The 17,675-nt window shown below is 41.4% G+C and overlaps 1 protein-coding gene across 1 annotated transcript; it reads left to right on the forward strand.

Moving 5' to 3' along the window:
- The first annotated feature begins 210 nt into the window (after positions 1 to 210).
- LOC137604560 (tubulin alpha chain-like) lies at positions 211 to 5,069 on the forward strand. Its single transcript, XM_068328389.1, has 4 exons — positions 211 to 520; positions 3,396 to 3,632; positions 3,831 to 3,979; positions 4,095 to 5,069. The coding sequence occupies exons 1-4, from the start codon at positions 211 to 213 to the stop codon at positions 5,067 to 5,069; spliced, it is 1,671 nt and encodes a 556-aa protein (XP_068184490.1).
- The last annotated feature ends 12,606 nt before the right edge of the window (positions 5,070 to 17,675 follow it).

Here is a 17,675-nt window from a genome sequence, read left to right on the forward strand (position 1 = left end):
TACTTTGAATAGAAATGTATCGTCTTACACTGCACCACAACTAGTTTCTGTAAAACATTACCTTTATTTTTTTTACACTTAAAGATACTCAATTATTTTTTGACAATATTTAGTGGTTTTCTGAATGTGTCATGATCTACAGAATCTACTGTAATTTCAGTTCATCTTTTAGTCAAAACTAAGTCTTCCATAAAGGGCAGCATTATTGGGATGCCCATACTTCCCTCTCCCCAGACACTTCTTCCACCTCCTCCAGGGGGCCCCCGAGGCGCAGCATGTCCCACGTCTTCCCCGAAGTCTCCTCCCAGTAGGACATGCCCGGAACATCTCCCCATGGAGGCACCCAGGAGGCATTTGGAGAAGATGCCCGAGCCACCTCAGCTGGCTCAGCTTGAGGTGGAGGAGCAGTGGTGGAGGAGCAGTGGCTCTACTCTGAGGTCCTCCCTGGTGATTGAGCTCCTCACCCTATCTCTAAGGGTGTGCCCAGCCACTATATGGAGGAAACTCATTTCAGCCGCTTGTGTCTGGGATCTTGTCTTTTCAGTCATAACCCAAAGCTCATGACCATAGGTGAGGGTAGGAACGTAGATTGCCCGGTAAATTGAGAGTTTTACCTCACGACTCAGCTCCTTCTTTACCAAGACAGACCTATACAGCAACCACATGACTGCAGAAGCTGTCCTTCCCTCACTCGTGAACAAGACCCCGAGATACTTAAACTCCTCCACTTGGGAAGTATGCGTATGTATACACATGTATTTAAGGTCACGTCTGTATTTACATGTCTGTCACAACTACAGAATAACAATCCCAGTAGACCAACCCCACCCTGCCAGTTCACTTGACAGGATGTCATTATGACCATCTGAGAGGTCATAGTTGCTTCACCACAAGTCCCTGAAAAGAAAAAAGAAATGGGATGAGGCAGTCATATGACAGCTTCAGTGCAGTGGCCTTTTAAAACTGTTTTTCAATCGTACGTATAGTGATGAGATACCGTTTGCTCAGTAAAACTGTTCTATCTTTCTTTATTCCTGTCTTTCTGTCTATCTGTCTGTCTGCCTGCCTGATTGTCTGCTTGCCTGCATGTCTGCCTTGCTGTCTGTCATCCTTTTTTTCTTTCTTTCTTACACTGGTATTGCTGACCTGTTCGTAAAAAGACTTAATTGTGCGGCGTTGGGGACCTGTACTCTCCAACAATGGAAGTGGGACATATCTCTATGACCTGGGCAACACCTATGAGTGAACAGCAAGGTGTTTGCTTTCACACTCATTTTAAACAAAACTCCAGAGTCATATGAACCACTCCTACAGACTTTATTGATGGTCACATTTGATATGTTTAACGCTGTATAGCATTATCAAGGACATTATATTCTTCTGTCTTCTCGTCCTGTTTATTTAAATACACTGCAGGTATACATGTAAGTACCAACAAACAACCTGTGCAAAGAGAGTGTGACATTTAAAGATAATTCTTGCAATCTTCATAGAGAAACTTAATTTAAAATGAGTAGTGGTTCACTTAACATACTTCATCCTTTGTGCTACAGATAAATGAGCAAATTGACTATTCTTCATTTTTTTATGAAAATGAATAAAGCATTACAGATGGACACAGCAATGAGTAAATCCACAGGTAATTTGTGAATGAAGAAAGTCACTGTTACATTGATTTAATACCACCTTTGTCTCATAAAAAAATTATGAAAAATAAACATGACCACATTGTTTGAACTGTGGTATTACAGGGAAATGCTGTAGGTATTTAGAGTGGCTGAGCCATGGGATTGTGTCTCTTTATGTAAATCCTGCCAACTGAAATGAGCAGCTGCACAATTGACATAACTTTGCTTCAAATTCTGAATGATTTCTTGGTTGTGAACACCCATATTTATGTTCTGGTTCTGTGGTAGACATTTGTGTAAAACCTGGAAATAGCTGTTTCCTCTATATTGTCAGCTTAAGTCGTTTCACATGTATTAAATTTTTTCCCACTCCCTAGGAATAAAAACAACCAACAGGAAAGGTGGAGCCCATCTCATATACAGTCAACCCTCGGTTTTCGAACATAATCCGTTCCAGAAGGCTGTTCGAAAAGCGAGTTGTTCGAAATCTGAAACTATTTTTCCCATTATAATTAATGTAAATAATTTTAATCCATTCCAAGTCTAAAAAACAACTTTTTGTAACTTTTTAAAAACTATTTTACACCATAAACTGCACTGCATACTGTTTACCATAAATAAAAAGGGGTAGAAATAGACACTGTTTTATTTTAATAAAAGATATCCTATCGAACTTTGAACACAAATGCGCTACGGAGGAAGGATCCTGGGCGTTCGAGTTTGCTCGGCTCCCGAGTGAGTCGCGTTCAGGTATGTTCGGCTTCTTTCGGTTTGGTCGAGAGCCAAATTTTGGTCGAGTTCAGAGACGTAAAATTCTCGGATTTTCTGGTCGAAAACCGATTTGGTCGAGAACAGAAGCGTTCGAAAACTGAGGTTTGACTGTATATTGTATTGTAGTGTGTGGGAATGTTGTACATGTTGACCAACAACATGTTCATTGTTTTAATAAAACTGTACATTTTAGTTTCATGTGGTCTTTTAAGCACTCAGAACAGATGTTATATTTCCCAATGAAAATACATTTGAACGAAAATGTCTCCTCTTACATGTTTAAAGTGAGCATATCTACAAATCTCCAGATGAAGAGGAATAATCTCCATGAAGGTGATGATCTATGTTTTGGTCATCTTCATTACATCCATCATTACAGATGTCGGTCATTTTAACAAACATTTTTCAAATTTATATGAAAAGTCATCTTTTAAAGTTTGACACTGAGCTTATCTTACGTTTCTGCCTTACATGTTACCAAAAAGTAACTTCATGAGGTTATCGTCCCCTCTGGAGTTTGTACTTTCTGAAATATGAGGTGCACTACACACTAACAAAAAACACTCACACAATGAGTAGGGTGGTGACCTCCTTTTGCATTGTCTCTATGTCAGTCAAACGGATGGGCTTATCTTGGTCTCATCTATAGGTTCTCCAATTACACCTCAGATCAAATCACTGTTTCCCTTCACCTGCAGGTATAAAAAGATTGAGTAAGGCAGTTATCCAGTACTGCGTCTTCTTTCCGATACCTGAACATTGGACAATAGACAGAACTATGGTAAGATGTGTTTTGCTAGTGTGAAACGTTATATTACTATTAAATACTAAAGTGAGATTAGTAAATTTTACATATTTATTTTCTGTACAAGTGGCAGATGTGTTGCATTATTATCTATAAGACCATGACAGACTGGATGAATAGAAGAGTAGAATATAGTTTAGATACTTAAAAATATGTGTTGTGGAAAGTAAACATGTAATTGAACTGTGCAGCTGATTCTCTGCAGCGTGAGTGTATCTCCATCCATGTGGGCCAAGCTGGGGCTCAGATTGGCAATGCATGCTGGGAACTATACTGTCTAGAACATGGGATCCAGCCAGATGGGCAAACGATCAATGAAAAGACTATTGGAGGAGGAGATGACTCCTTCAACACTTTCTTTAGCGAAACAGGGGCAGGAAAGCATGTTCCCAGAGCCATCTATGTCGACCTGGAGCCAACTGTCATTGGTCAGTACTGAGCAAACTGTTTATAATCCTTTACCATATTAATTCATTTTTTCCATACTATTGTTGCCAGGTGATCATTCATAATATTTGATTCATCTGAACTACAGATGCATGTGATTGAAGAAACATGTAATGTCAAACTCTGAATCGGGACTTAACTTTAACCCCTTATCAGTTTGTCATCTTTAACCTCTTCAGACGAGGTGCGTACAGGAACATACCGCCAGCTTTTCCACCCTGAACAGCTGATTACAGGAAAGGAAGATGCTGCGAACAACTACGCCCGCGGACACTACACCATCGGCAAGGAGATCATTGATCTGGTTCTTGACAGGACTCGTAAATTGGTGAGCCATTTTCACAGTGCTGATGATGCATCTTCTAGTGTATTAATTTATTTTTCCATGACTTCCATGATTATTGAAATATTTGAAAATTCATTCGTTATACCTGCTATTATAGGCTGATCAGTGCACTGGCCTGCAGGGATTCCTCATCTTTCACTCCTTTGGTGGAGGCACTGGCTCAGGTTTCACCTCCCTGTTAATGGAGAGACTCTCTGTTGATTATGGTAAAAAGTCTAAGCTTGAGTTTGCCATCTACCCAGCCCCCCAAGTTTCCACAGCTGTAGTGGAGCCTTACAACTCCATCCTGACCACCCATACCACCTTAGAGCACTCCGACTGTGCCTTCATGGTGGACAACGAGGCCATCTACGACATCTGTCGCAGGAACCTTGATATCGAGAGGCCAACTTATACCAACCTGAATAGGCTCATAAGCCAGATTGTGTCTTCAATCACAGCTTCCCTTCGCTTTGATGGAGCCCTGAATGTTGATCTGACTGAGTTCCAGACCAACTTGGTGCCCTATCCTCGTATCCACTTCCCTCTGGCCACTTATGCTCCAGTCATCTCTGCTGAGAAAGCCTACCATGAGCAGTTGTCTGTGGCTGATATTACCAATACCTGTTTTGAGCCAGCCAACCAGATGGTGAAGTGTGATCCTCGTCATGGTAAATACATGGCTTGCTGCCTGCTGTATCGTGGCGATGTGGTGCCAAAAGATGTGAACTCTGCCATCGCAGCCATCAAAACCAAACGCACCATCCAGTTTGTGGACTGGTGCCCCACAGGCTTCAAGGTGGGCATCAACTACCAGCCTCCAACTGTGGTTCCTGGAGGAGACCTGGCTAAAGTGCAGAGGGCTGTGTGCATGCTGAGCAACACCACAGCCATCGCTGAGGCTTGGGCTCGTCTCGACCACAAGTTTGACCTCATGTACGCCAAGAGAGCCTTTGTCCACTGGTATGTTGGGGAGGGAATGGAGGAGGGAGAGTTCTCTGAGGCCAGAGAAGACATGGCTGCCCTGGAAAAGGATTATGAAGAGGTTGGCACTGACAACATTGGAGATGAAGATGAAGGAGAGGAATATTGACCTTTCTAGGTCCTGCATTTCATGAAAACTACATTTATACTTCATAACAATTAATACTATGTTTAAAATGTGTGCATTTACCTGTGTGTAGTGGAGACAATCAAATAAGTCTAAAAACATTAAAACAATGTGTTACAGAAACCTGTTATGGTACTGTGTAAGACGATACATTTCTATTCAAAGGAGAGAGAGTATGGTCCAATATTGTCTTTTCTTGGGACTTTTCTTCCTGCTGAACTGTGAGACTGAGAACCTTAGACCAAACCCTCTCTTTTGTGCCCCTCCTCCCCACTGTCCCCTCCCTTGTGGAATGTAAGCTGTGAAAGGGCGTCTGTGTCACATTCAATATTCTATTCAGCAGTGACTTTGTGAGAGTGGGCGAGATACAAACTCACTGGCTAGTCAGTGTTGTTTGTGTAGCTCATACTGACAGAAGGGCCAGCAGCAACAATAGGGCCCCCTCTACTTGTTCAACAGCCTTGTGATAAGAGGATGGTTGAAAAGTTACATCATAGATAAGCACAAACGTGGCCTTGACATTTCGCAGTGATTTTTTTTCCAGATTTCATTTGTGAATTATTTGTTATCTGTTTATCTTTTGACATTACTGATTATTCTGAACTTTCAAAATGCCATGTAATTTTTGTCTTGACTTTACTGACTGCTTGTCAATGTTTTATGCATAAAATAATTTTCAATAAAGGATTTTTCACATGTCAATATCTTGCAATTAATTATCATTTAACAAGTAGGTTGGATTGCACAACAAGCACAACTTTTTTTGACCTGTCCTGAGGCAGGTCCAAAAACATCCAATAAATATACAAATAAATAAGAGTTTTACTCATAAACAGGTCCCAATTCACCTTAAAAGTCTATATACAAAAAGAAGACAAAAATGTCACAGATGGGAGCAGGTGTGGTGAGAGTGTTTTGTCCAGCAAAATACCAAAATAAAACCAAAGTACAACGAGGATGATGTTACAGCCAAAACGGGAATTCTTTATTGATACGCAGATCATCAGTACAGATCAATCGGGAACAGCCCCTGGATGCATGTCTCCTGACCCTTTTATAGTCACAGTCCTCCATTTGTGTGTGGGTGAGCTTTGTACGTGTCCTATTCATGAGAAAACAGGAAACCAATTGTTCCCGGCAACTGTCCAAATCTAGGTAACCAGCCCATGTCAGGTTGACCCGCTTCCTGTCTTCCTGTTTTTCGGACAATCTGGTTATTCGCTGCCAAACTTGAAAATGTGTTTCCTCTGATTTGAAATGTGACCCACACATGCATTATTTCGCTTCCACATAATCCCTCCTCTTTATGAGATTATCATAAACAACTCATCGAAATAATGTATGGTGAATCAGCACGCATGTCTAGATGTGTGTGACTAGGATTGGTGGCGCTGTAAGTTTAGGGTTAAATATATGGTTGTGTGAACTCTAAACATAGTGATAAGCGACAAAAACATTCCATTTACTGTTATATGAACTTAACATAAATATACTAACATAACTGGTCATCTGTTAATACTTCCCTGATGAGGGTGAAAAACCTGGCGGCTGTTTTTTAACCAGGAAAAGCCCCCCCTGGCCCCCTTCCCGTTGGGCGACCTTAAACAATACATCCTAACAGACTGACCAAATACATCACACACTGAAATCATTTACTGGAACACAGAAGTCATTCTAATAATTCTGAATGGTATGAATTAGATTACCTCTTCTTTTATAGAACACAACATTGAATATAGAATAAACAGAATGATCTAACTGATAAAATTGATGATTAAACAATGGTTACACAGAATAGTAAGAATAATGTCATAGTGATATCCTGGTGATATATCCATATGTAGTTGTAATGTATATCCATATCAGCCATTGTCCATCATTCCTTATAACAGCTCTTCCTCATAGTTGGAGATTGTGAACACATCTGGCATGTTCTCCCTCCTCTGCGCCAGAAGAATTCTGCGCACCAGTGCATCAGCCGGTAGCGTACTTAGCATTTGTGCGTCCTGTGTGTCCTTAATGAGGTTCGTCCTTTCGTCCATTGTTCTCACACACCATTTCCTCAGGATAGACACGATGCAACATGTCAATAAAGAGAATAGTATCAGTATTATCAGTATAATTATTCCAGATTTAGCCAAAACAGCTCCCCATTTTCCAAGAATTTCCTCTAGCCCATCCAACTTAATGCTTCCACCCCTACCAGCATTGTCATTCATTTCAAACTTTAAAGCTTCAGGTTTTCTCATGGCAACAGAGAGAGATCTCTGTGATAAATTGTAATCTGAGATAAACGTACAACAAAGTGTTCCAAACATTTTACACACTCAATATTATCAAAAGGTATTGTTGTGATTTTTGTATTAAACGGGGGCTGATGTTATTTTTACAGTCGTAGTAGTTGGACTAATTCTACTATATGGATATAGCGTCATATGATCAATAATGTTTGGACTAGGTGTTGTGGCCTTTCTAATAATCTTAACGGTGGTTGGGGAAGCTGTTGTGCTGACTGTAGTTAGCTGTGTGGCAGTTTCTGTTGTTTTCATGGGGTAAGTTGTCCTGGCAGCTGTAGTTTTTTCTATCATAGGTGTCGGCATTTTAATCTGCATATTGAAACCTGTAGGTCTTTTAGATAGAGTCTTATCACTCACCGTTTCCCTGTTACACTCGTAGATCCAGACGTCCTTCCCTACATAAACTCTAACCTCACTATTCTCGTCCAAACAACTCCCGTCTACCCCAGTTTCAAAATGTATTCTCCAAACACGATGGGAAGTTTACATTTCCTGTAGTCTTTGTATCTTTAAGGAGGATTACATTACGAATCTAGTGACTAGTCAGCTTCTTAGAGGGGATGTCCTTCCTAACCTTTTCTCCTTCCCCTTCCAGCCTCACTGCTCTTGGACATGATAAAGCTCTTCAATGTTGTTTTTACTGCATTCTGTGTAGTAACATGTGGAGTGGTAATTATCTGTGGGGGGTGGTGGTTAGCTTAGTCAAAGATTTAATGTCCCAGGGCCAAATCCTACGGGTTTGCTGTCCCTCTTCAACCGTTATGATCATCTCTATCGCATAGGTCATGTTGGGCTTAACAATACTTGTGTCTAGCTGAACCTGCCAAACCCCTTGTTAAAATTTTACCGTTATCCCACATTGTTCAATTCCCCACGCTGCTCGTAGCTTCACACTAGCTTGCAAATCATGTGTGGTGCCACAGAGTACATTCTGCTCTTGGTTCAGTATATCATTTTCCAACACCCTAAATGTTCGTCGTGTAACACCGGCAGTTATGTTCTTACTTGGAATCTTTAAGGTTATTCTCTTACCCACTTGTGTTCCTGCTAACATTGCTTCTGTCGGATAAACTGGATCCATATTATCTACTCGACTCAGTTTAGTGTATGTTTGAAAGTTTGTGGCTCTCTCATCGTTCCTACATTTTACGTCGGCAAAGAACGCATCATTAGGATTCATTCTCCTATCTAATTTTGCTTGTATCTCGAGCTTCTTGATCTATGGTAATTGTTATGTGGCATGAAAAGTTGTTCATACTTATCTGCCCTTCCCCCGATTTCATCCTACATAAAATGGTTTTATTTAATTCAACACTTATTTCACATTTTGTCCCCTTCTCTCTAATTTCTTCGGAAATGATCACTGTTCCTGTCCACTTCCACATAGTGTGAAGATCTCTTACTTCTCCTGTCATCTTGCTCCTGGTTTACTGGTTGTGTGTCATCATGAACATGAGATGAGAATGCCAGCATGGGCTTCAACACAGTGTGAATTGGGAATTTTGTGGTTGCATCATACTCATCTTGATCATGGCTGTGCGGTGCTGAGCGGCTGTGACTCCAGCGGATGTCTCTTGTTCTTTAGCTTCAGAATCTGAGTCGGGCTCCTCAGAACAGTCCCCTGACTCCTGTCAACAACCACATCATCTTCCTCATTGTTTCTCAGTTTCATTCTCCCCTTTGTCTCTGGCAAAGTCTCTTTGGTGCAGTGGCTCAGTTGACACCATGTGGTGCTTCCCTCGACTTGGACCGCTGTTGGGGTCACCCCCACCACGGTGTATGGCCCTTCTTTCCGTAGCTCGTGCCACTTTTGTGTTCAGAAAATTATGTGGTAGACAAGAACTACGTGTTGTGTTACCTATATTTGTGTAAGCAGATGCATTTTGTGGTCATTTCCATTGTTAAATGGAGATTCCCAACAACTCACCTCAGTGTGGCGATCCTATATGTATCCTATATGTTCACTCCAACTGCTGAGGACTTGGCTCCCCCCCCCAAAGGGATTTAGCGTACACCCCGCTCCACAGGCAGTGGAGAGTGTATGTAACAATATGGAAATGTCTATAGCCATGTGTTTTCAGCTGGAACAATGGAAGCTAACCTTCCCTATGAGCCCTAGGGACTCAGCAAAGCTACATTATCGGGGTCTGTGGTAGCTAAGACAATATTACCCCCCCTTTTACCTCCACAACCCTCACATGAGCAATGAGCACATAATTACCAACAAAACTGTCCCTGCAGCAGCGTGATCATGTGTTAGCATTAGCATTAGCAACATTGTGAATGTGAATTGTAGAACCTGACTAAGCTGCCCCCCCTCTCCATCAGAGGGATGGACGATGTCTGGACAGGTAAAGTCTGCGGCGTTTCTCTCGTTGGAGTCGGGCGCCAATAGGGCCTCCCGCTCTGCCTTCTGATATGACGGGGGCGTTTCCAGTCTGCCCACCGCCCGACCGATGCTTCTTAGGAGCAACTGTTGAATGCAAGCAAACTAACAGCATCCACAGAAAACAAACAGCAATTCTATTTTCATAAGTAACTAATGTGGTGGCAGACAATTAATCAAATACAGCTTCAAATCTGTTTCTAGTGAAATTTGTCAGACATTGAATGTTGTGATGGACCTAATTAATCCTGTCAATGTTTTTATTTATTCATTTATTTATTTTTTCCGGAGGTGATTCAAACAGAGATAGACTCAAAACCACCTGCAATTTTATCAGTCATTATATACTCATCTGGAACTCCAGTTAGGATGCCAATAGCATCTGTGTAAACTGGACTGTCCTCCGGTGTCGCGGTGTATGACCTCAGACCGTGTCATCACCTCAGCCTCCAACACGTAAATCTGATTGGGAGAAATGAGACACACAAGCACACATCTCCCTGCCCAGGTTGGGGCAAGAAATCATTTGTGTCTTGGTGTTAGTCTTGTTAGTTTTGTGGTTGAGCTTTAGTTAAGTGCAACTGTAGTTTTCGTGAATTCTTTACTAAATCCTCAAATTTCTTTTGGCATTTTCATAGTCTCGACATCTCATGCTCCACTCTTTCTCTCTCTTGCTTGAGTTGACATGTTTCTGAATGGAAAAAAAAAAATCCACCTTTTTCAAATTAAAAATTCTCTATCATCAGTAAAACTATTGTCCTTGTTCATGGGTTCCGGCTGTCGCAGGAGGGCCCTTCCCCGGCAGCCAAAAATCCAAGACAGGACATGGGGGTGTGGTTTGCTATTTTCTACAGTCTCAAGAAAATACACTTTTTGACCACATCCCTTGTGAATTTCAAATCATCTTGTATCATCTTTTTATTTCAGTCTTTTCTCAAAAGCTGCTTTACGGCGTGAATGAATGAAAAATATGTTAATAACCTTAAAGGGAAATTATTTCCCTCTGATAAGAACACGTACAATCATATGTTACACACGAATGCACAAAAATCCAACTGTCACAGTTAGACAACACAGCATTCACTCAATAAACACATAAAAAAATCCAGAGTAAATTATGTCAAGAGTTATAAAAATGAAAAAAATAAAATAAAATAAAAATAAAATAGACCTTTTAAAACCTGCTTTAAGTCAGTAAAGCAGTGTTTCAGTCAGACATCCAAGTCATAGTCAGTCATGGCAAAACGTCTTCCCCACGTGTGATGTCATTTGGGGTTGAGAGATCTCTGTAAAATCATGGATCCAAAAACTTAAGCGCATCATTTATGTTCATTTTTCACTCACGATCGTTTGATCGAGGTCCAGACAAAATGTATACACCTCTAGAGTAATAATTCGGCTAAAATACCCACGTGATTGTTTCACGAGCGGAAAGAGCAAAGACAAATATCATTGTCAAGAAAGAAGAAACGTGGTATTTGTCCATATATATGTAAAGTAAAATGTTTATCATTAAAAATACAAGAAGAAGTGTGAGTCAAGGTTTGCATTTATCAAATTAAATAATTAATCAATCAGTTAACCAACAGGAGTCTACTGTAATCTTTCACTTTTTAGTTCAGCTGGGGCTGGATGACGTACAAATTCTTTACCGCTCTGAGCTCTGACACTGGTTTCCAGCCCCCAATAGGTTCTTAACAGACAAGATGTGGTTTTCTGTGGTGGTTTAGGCCATTCAACAAAAGGCACCTTGGTTCATGAGTGATTGAATGAAAAGATAAAACATCCTGATTTGCTTCTGATCTAAATAAACATTATCATGGGCTGAATCCATGTGTTCCTAAGGTCAACCTATAATCTAATGAACAACCAGGAACTGTTGACAACATTACTTCTTCAGTCATTAGAATCATAATCATAACCTGTGTGTGTCTGTCTATGTTTACCATAATGGTGTCGTTGTGTGTGTTTGTATCTAAAGTGTTCATAGGTGTGTTTTCTTCAATGCTCTGGCCTTTCTCCACTCTCTCCTCATTACTTCATTTCCGGCCTTGTTGCTGGATGAACACATGACTCGTGTCTCACATCCAGTCTTTAGTGAACATCATCATTGGTATCTGGTGTTGCCACCTTTGAATTCCCTTTGCTTTGTGAAAGTATCCCAGAATGCTACTCTGGAAGGAACAGGACATCTTGGAAAAAAACAGTCAGTTTGAGTGTCTTAAGTTATCAGAAAAAATGTTGCAGACAGGATGTGAAGACAGTGAAGACAGATACAGAGCCCTATCCTATCGCTTCCCCTACATAACTGTTTGTCCTTCTCTTCAAACATATTTTTTCCTTCATTACTTCATTTAACTGCAAACCTCTTAGAAATTACATAATCCCTCCTCTTGGAAATTAACATTCTCTTCATACTTAGCAGTCCATCTCTTTTCTCTTTACCTCTTCTCCTTCTCTTATCAACGTGGCCAAAACTTTCTAAACAATTCTTGTTCAACGTAACTATTAATGTTAACCCTCTTTGTGATATGGTGCCAAAGTGAAACATTTATAACCACATTTATTTACCCCATTGTTCCTAGCAGGGCCTGTGAGAGGATTACCCCCATTGGTTCCCCATCATAATTTGAACTGACTCAGGGACATGTAGAGATTTATTCTCATTAGTACCGCTTAATCTCCCTTCTCAAGTCTATTCCTTTATTGGGCAGATCAATCCAGAAGCTACAGATTGTTCTCCTGCACTTTTTCCTCCCCTCGTAGCGATCCAGTACGCCTGACCTGCTGTGTCTAGCCTTCCTAGCAGTGCTAGCAGTGCCTGTTCAGGGATTTCTTTTGCAGCTTCTGCACCTAGATATATTTTTAGACAAGTCCAGTCTGTGTCTACTGATCCCTCCCCCTCTAGGCTGCTTCCTGATTTTAACTTCCAGTCTCTTCTTGACCCTCCTAGCATGCAGATCTCTCCACACAAACCAACTCTACGCACTTTCTCCTTCACTTATGCACAAATAAATAAATACACACGCTTTAAACACACTTTAACACACTTTCTACTACTCCATCTGCAGCACATACGGTTCAATCTCAGTCGAACAGTCAACCACAGACTTTTTTGTTTTTGTTTTTTTGTTTTTTCAACACACACACTCACATCAGAGCTCAGCACTCATTCACTCAATCACTCAGTATCACTTAAGACATCAGAACAATTTTCAACACTCATAAAAGAAAACTTTTTTATCCCAAGCTTGTATCTTCAGATTATTTGATTTGTATGCTTGTATTTTCAATGGGTTTATCAGTCACACAAATTCTCATTCACTCTGATCTTCCCATACGTATGGTTGGATCTTATCAAACACACACTAACTCTGGGTGACCTTATTTCAGCCAGATGACGCTTAAGAAACGCACCCCAATGTATACACGGATGTATGCAGACACTGAAAGACTCACCACAAGTTTATATCAATTACTTATACAGTTTATGCATTCATACGCCCATTTTATTTCAGTGGGACATGTGTGTAGTGGAGGGGGTTTTCAATTTAGATTGGATTCAATTTTAAGTTCATGCGCATGAAGTGATTGCTATATTTAGCTGCAGCCTTTTTTTTACGCTATTTCACAAATTACGGTTCCCAAATTATCTTTATATCACCTTCACTTATTGTGCACTTATATATATTTTTCTTAATTTCTTATTTTTACCGGCCGGTTATTACAATTTATTATTATGTCAGTATATGATCGTTATCTCTTCAAACTATCTTCTGGATTATAGAGACACGATAGGCGTAGTCTCTTAACTATGCTATTTCTTGGCACCTTTTCTGAATATTAGAGTCAAATTGTGCCACTATCGGTTACTGCCGGCACTCGATCAAAGACACACAAATGGACAAACAAAACAGCTGCTTCACCGCCGGAAGCAGTAGAAGGGCCCAGGGTTGTCAACTCAAAACCCTGGAAAAAGCTCAAAGTCCACACTGGGACCCCCTGGTTTCCCAAAACCAGTAATAACGCAAGTCCACACTTGGACCCCGGTTTCCCAAAACCGTATTCTCAGCACAAGTCCACTCTTGGACCCCGGTTTCCCAAAACCGTATTCTCAGCACAAGTCCACTCTTGGACCCCGGTTTCCCAAAACCGTATTCTCAGCACAAGTCCACTCTTGGACCCCGGTTTCCCAAAACCGTATTCTCAGCACAAGTCCACTCTTGGACCCCGGTTTCCCAAAACCGTATTCTCAACACAAGTCCACTCTTGGACCCCGGTTTCCCAAAACCGTATTCTCAGCACAAGTCCACTCTTGGACCCCGGTTTCCCAAAACCGTATTCTCAACACAAGTCCACTCTTGGACCCCGGTTTCCCAAAACCGTATTCTCAGCACAAGTCCACTCTTGGACCCCGGTTTCCCAAAACCGTATTCTCAACACAAGTCCACTCTTGGACCCCGGTTTCCCAAAACCGTATTCTCAGCACAAGTCCACTCTTGGACCCCGGTTTCCCAAAACCGTATTCTCAAAGTGGTCTACCCATAGACTCACCCTGGTCTCCCAAGACCAGTAACACAACACGGTCCACACTTGGACATCACAGTGGTCTCTCTAGACTCACCCTGGTCTCCCAAGACCAGTAACACAAGTCCACACTTGGACATACGAGCTTCACTAAGCTCCACAAACTTCTCCCCAGCTGCTGTCTTAATTTCTGGCTGTTCCCTTTTAGTCGTAATGCCAATCAGTCCAATCTGTGCTTCACTTCTCTAAGTGAAGCTCTCCTTGCAGCAGCCGTCCATGTGCACCTGGAGTTTTAGCGAAACACACCCTCTGCTGCAACACCTCTCACGTCTCTGAGGTCTCTGAACAACTATTTGGAGCATCCAACTACGCTTAGTGACTTAAACTTTAGATATTTTAACTTTGCCAATTCAAATTTGTGTAAGGGATTCAAATGACCTTACCTTTAGCTAGCCTGTCACACCACGCAGAGAGGATGCCCCTCAGAGCCGCACCGACCGCTCTCCTTCCTTTCAGAGATCCTCCTGATCCTGTATCCTGTTCGTGACGCCATTTATGTGGTGAGAGTGTTTTGTCCAGCAAAATACCAAAATTTAACCAAAGTACAACGAGGATGATGTTACAGCCAAAACGGGAATTCTTTATTGATACGCAGATCATCAGTACAGATCAATCGGGAACAGCCCCTGGATGCATGTCTCCTGACCCTTTTATAGTCACAGTCCTCCATTTGTGTGTGGGTGAGCTTTGTACGTGTCCTATTCATGAGAAAACAGGAAACCAATTGTTCCCGGCAACTGTCCAAATCTAGGTAACCAGCCCATGTCAGGTTGACCCGCTTCCTGTCTTCCTGTTTTTCGGACAATCTGGTTATTCGCTGCCAAACTTGAAAATGTGTTTCCTCTGATTTGAAATGTGACCCACACATGCATTATTTCGCTTCCACACAGGTCTGGCTTGCAACTAACTGCTGTTTGAGGGCTTAACATAAGCTGGTAACATATTCCAGGAGTGTTCCTCTGATTTGGTCTTGCATTGTTTTATTACACTGTCACCTCTAGTTAGTGCTCCGGTGTGTATTCTGGAGTATTATTTCCTTTATGAAGTTCTGTCATGGTGCATGGGCCAGACGGTCCAGAATTTTAAAGATTAGACAAACATCTAAAAACATCAACAACACTTCATGTTGCTTCTTATTGGCAGCTTTATTTTTTAGCTGTTGGATGAGTTGCCTGAAGTTGTAGCACATGTTGTGAACATGTCCCATGTCATGGAGATTCTTCATCAATTTGCCCGTTAAACTGAGGTAACTGCTCAGTCAATTTTGATGAGAACCTGACTAGATGTGTAAAAAGCCTGGCCTGGTATGGTGGCAACCCAGCTGGTCATAGTGGTAGCCCAGTTAGCAGTGGTGGAGGCCCAGTTAGCTTTGATGGTAGCCCAGTTAGCTGTGGTGGAGGCCCAATTTGCCTCAATGGTGGCCCAGCTAGCAGTGGTGGAGGTCTGGTAAGCAGTGCTGGTAGGCTGCCTAGCTGTGGTAGAGTCCCACTTAGCAGTGGTAGAAGCCCAGTTAGCAGTGGTTGAGGTCCACCTAGTTTTGTCAAAACCCTTGGTCACAGTGGTTGAAGCCCAATGAGCAGGAATGAGGACTTGGCTACCCATAGCAGGGACCTGGCCTGGTGTCTTGGTAGCCTAGCTGGAATGGTGGGAGCCTGGCCTGGTAAGATGGTACCCATAGCAGTGAAGAATCCAAAGCTAGTAGTGGTTGAAACCCAGCCTGGCATGGTGATAAGGCTAGCCTGAATAGGAGCCCAGCAGACTCTGATTGTAGTCTAGATAGCTGAAGTTTTGGCATAATTAGCTTTGATTGTGGCTCACCCAAAAAAATTAATACAAAGGAACTGAGACCCAGGATTTACTTCAACATTACAATTCAGGAGCAGTATCATTGACAGATGAACAATTTCCATAAAGCAATTAGTTGTAAATGATTGTTCGTCTTTACCTGGGGGTGACCTAGCATGACCATAGTTCGGTACTCTTGTGTAAAGAGTATGTTTGCTCCATTTGACTTGAAGCAGGGTAAAATCATCCATTTTTCTTGGACAGGCCCAGCTCAGAAGAAGATATAAAGTTACAAAGACAATACACAGACCAATTGATGGCAAAATCCTTGGCCCTTTCTTATAATTACATGATTGTTGATGCAAACCCACAGGCACTGCCAAACTGTGTGGCTGCTCCTCAGTGGATATGTTTTCTACTGATGTGATGGTCTTTGTTGAGGCTTTGAAGCATGTGTCGACTAAACAGCTAAAATCCAGGTGAAGTTTGGTGAGGAGCATGGTTTGATAATGTAAGTGATGTCACTCGAGCTTTCCTGGAGCACTGTACCTCGTGACTGAATCGGGAAGTGGCTTATTGGTTTGGCGTGGTTAGTTATTAGCAAATGTTTAAAAGATGGCACCAGCATTGACACATCCATTTAGCAAATTAAAAGTCCCACATCTACATCACTGAAGGAAACGTAACAACCAAAGCATAGAAATATCTGGCAGAACCAAACATAGACAGACAGGACTCTCTACAGTACTGGAGAAAGTACAGAAATTATTTTACAAATTTATTCAAAATGGCTGGTATGTACCTTTTCACTCCAGCTTCATCTTGTGCCTTGTGACAGATTTTTTTCCAAAGCAGGAGAAATTCTCACAAAAAGCAGAACCGCCTAAGTCCTGGCTCTTCAGAGAAAATACTTTTTATTCCTTAATAAAAACCAATGAAAAATACTGGGGTTTTAATTCTATTTAAGTCTCAAAAGTGCATTCCTATTTCTGATACTGTGTTTTACTGTGGTCCTATCACTTGTTTTGTAGGAGGAAACTACTGTAGATTATAGTACATTTCATTGACCTCTTGATGGCGCCACAGAGTAAATGGTTCTTAATGAGGTGTCGGTACATGTGCACAGTTAGCTGAAAGAATTGATGCTTCATGGGGCTTCCAAAGCTGTTTAAGTCAATCCACTGGACGTTAGAACTGAAGAAGTCTCTTGGATGAGAGACGAATGTCTTCAAGAACTTTCTTAACGTCCAGTGGATTGACTTGAACAGCTTTGGATAACCATGACCTGGATAACTGAGAACCTACACAGACTTCATGGGGCTTCATCTCACCAATCACTGATGTTTCCCTAATCTATCACACAAAACCTTTAAGTTTTGTGCATAACTCAGAAATGCTAAAAGCAAATCCTCAAATAAATAAGAAAATACGGAGGGAAAACAATTCTAAACATTTATTTTTGCATAAATATGCATCTAATCTCAAACTGAAAAGCAGGGCAGAAATGTGCAAGACAAGATAGCATGACAGGCA

Source organism: Antennarius striatus, chromosome 12, assembly GCF_040054535.1.
Source record: "Antennarius striatus isolate MH-2024 chromosome 12, ASM4005453v1, whole genome shotgun sequence".
NCBI classification, from domain to species: Eukaryota; Metazoa; Chordata; class Actinopteri; order Lophiiformes; family Antennariidae; genus Antennarius; species Antennarius striatus.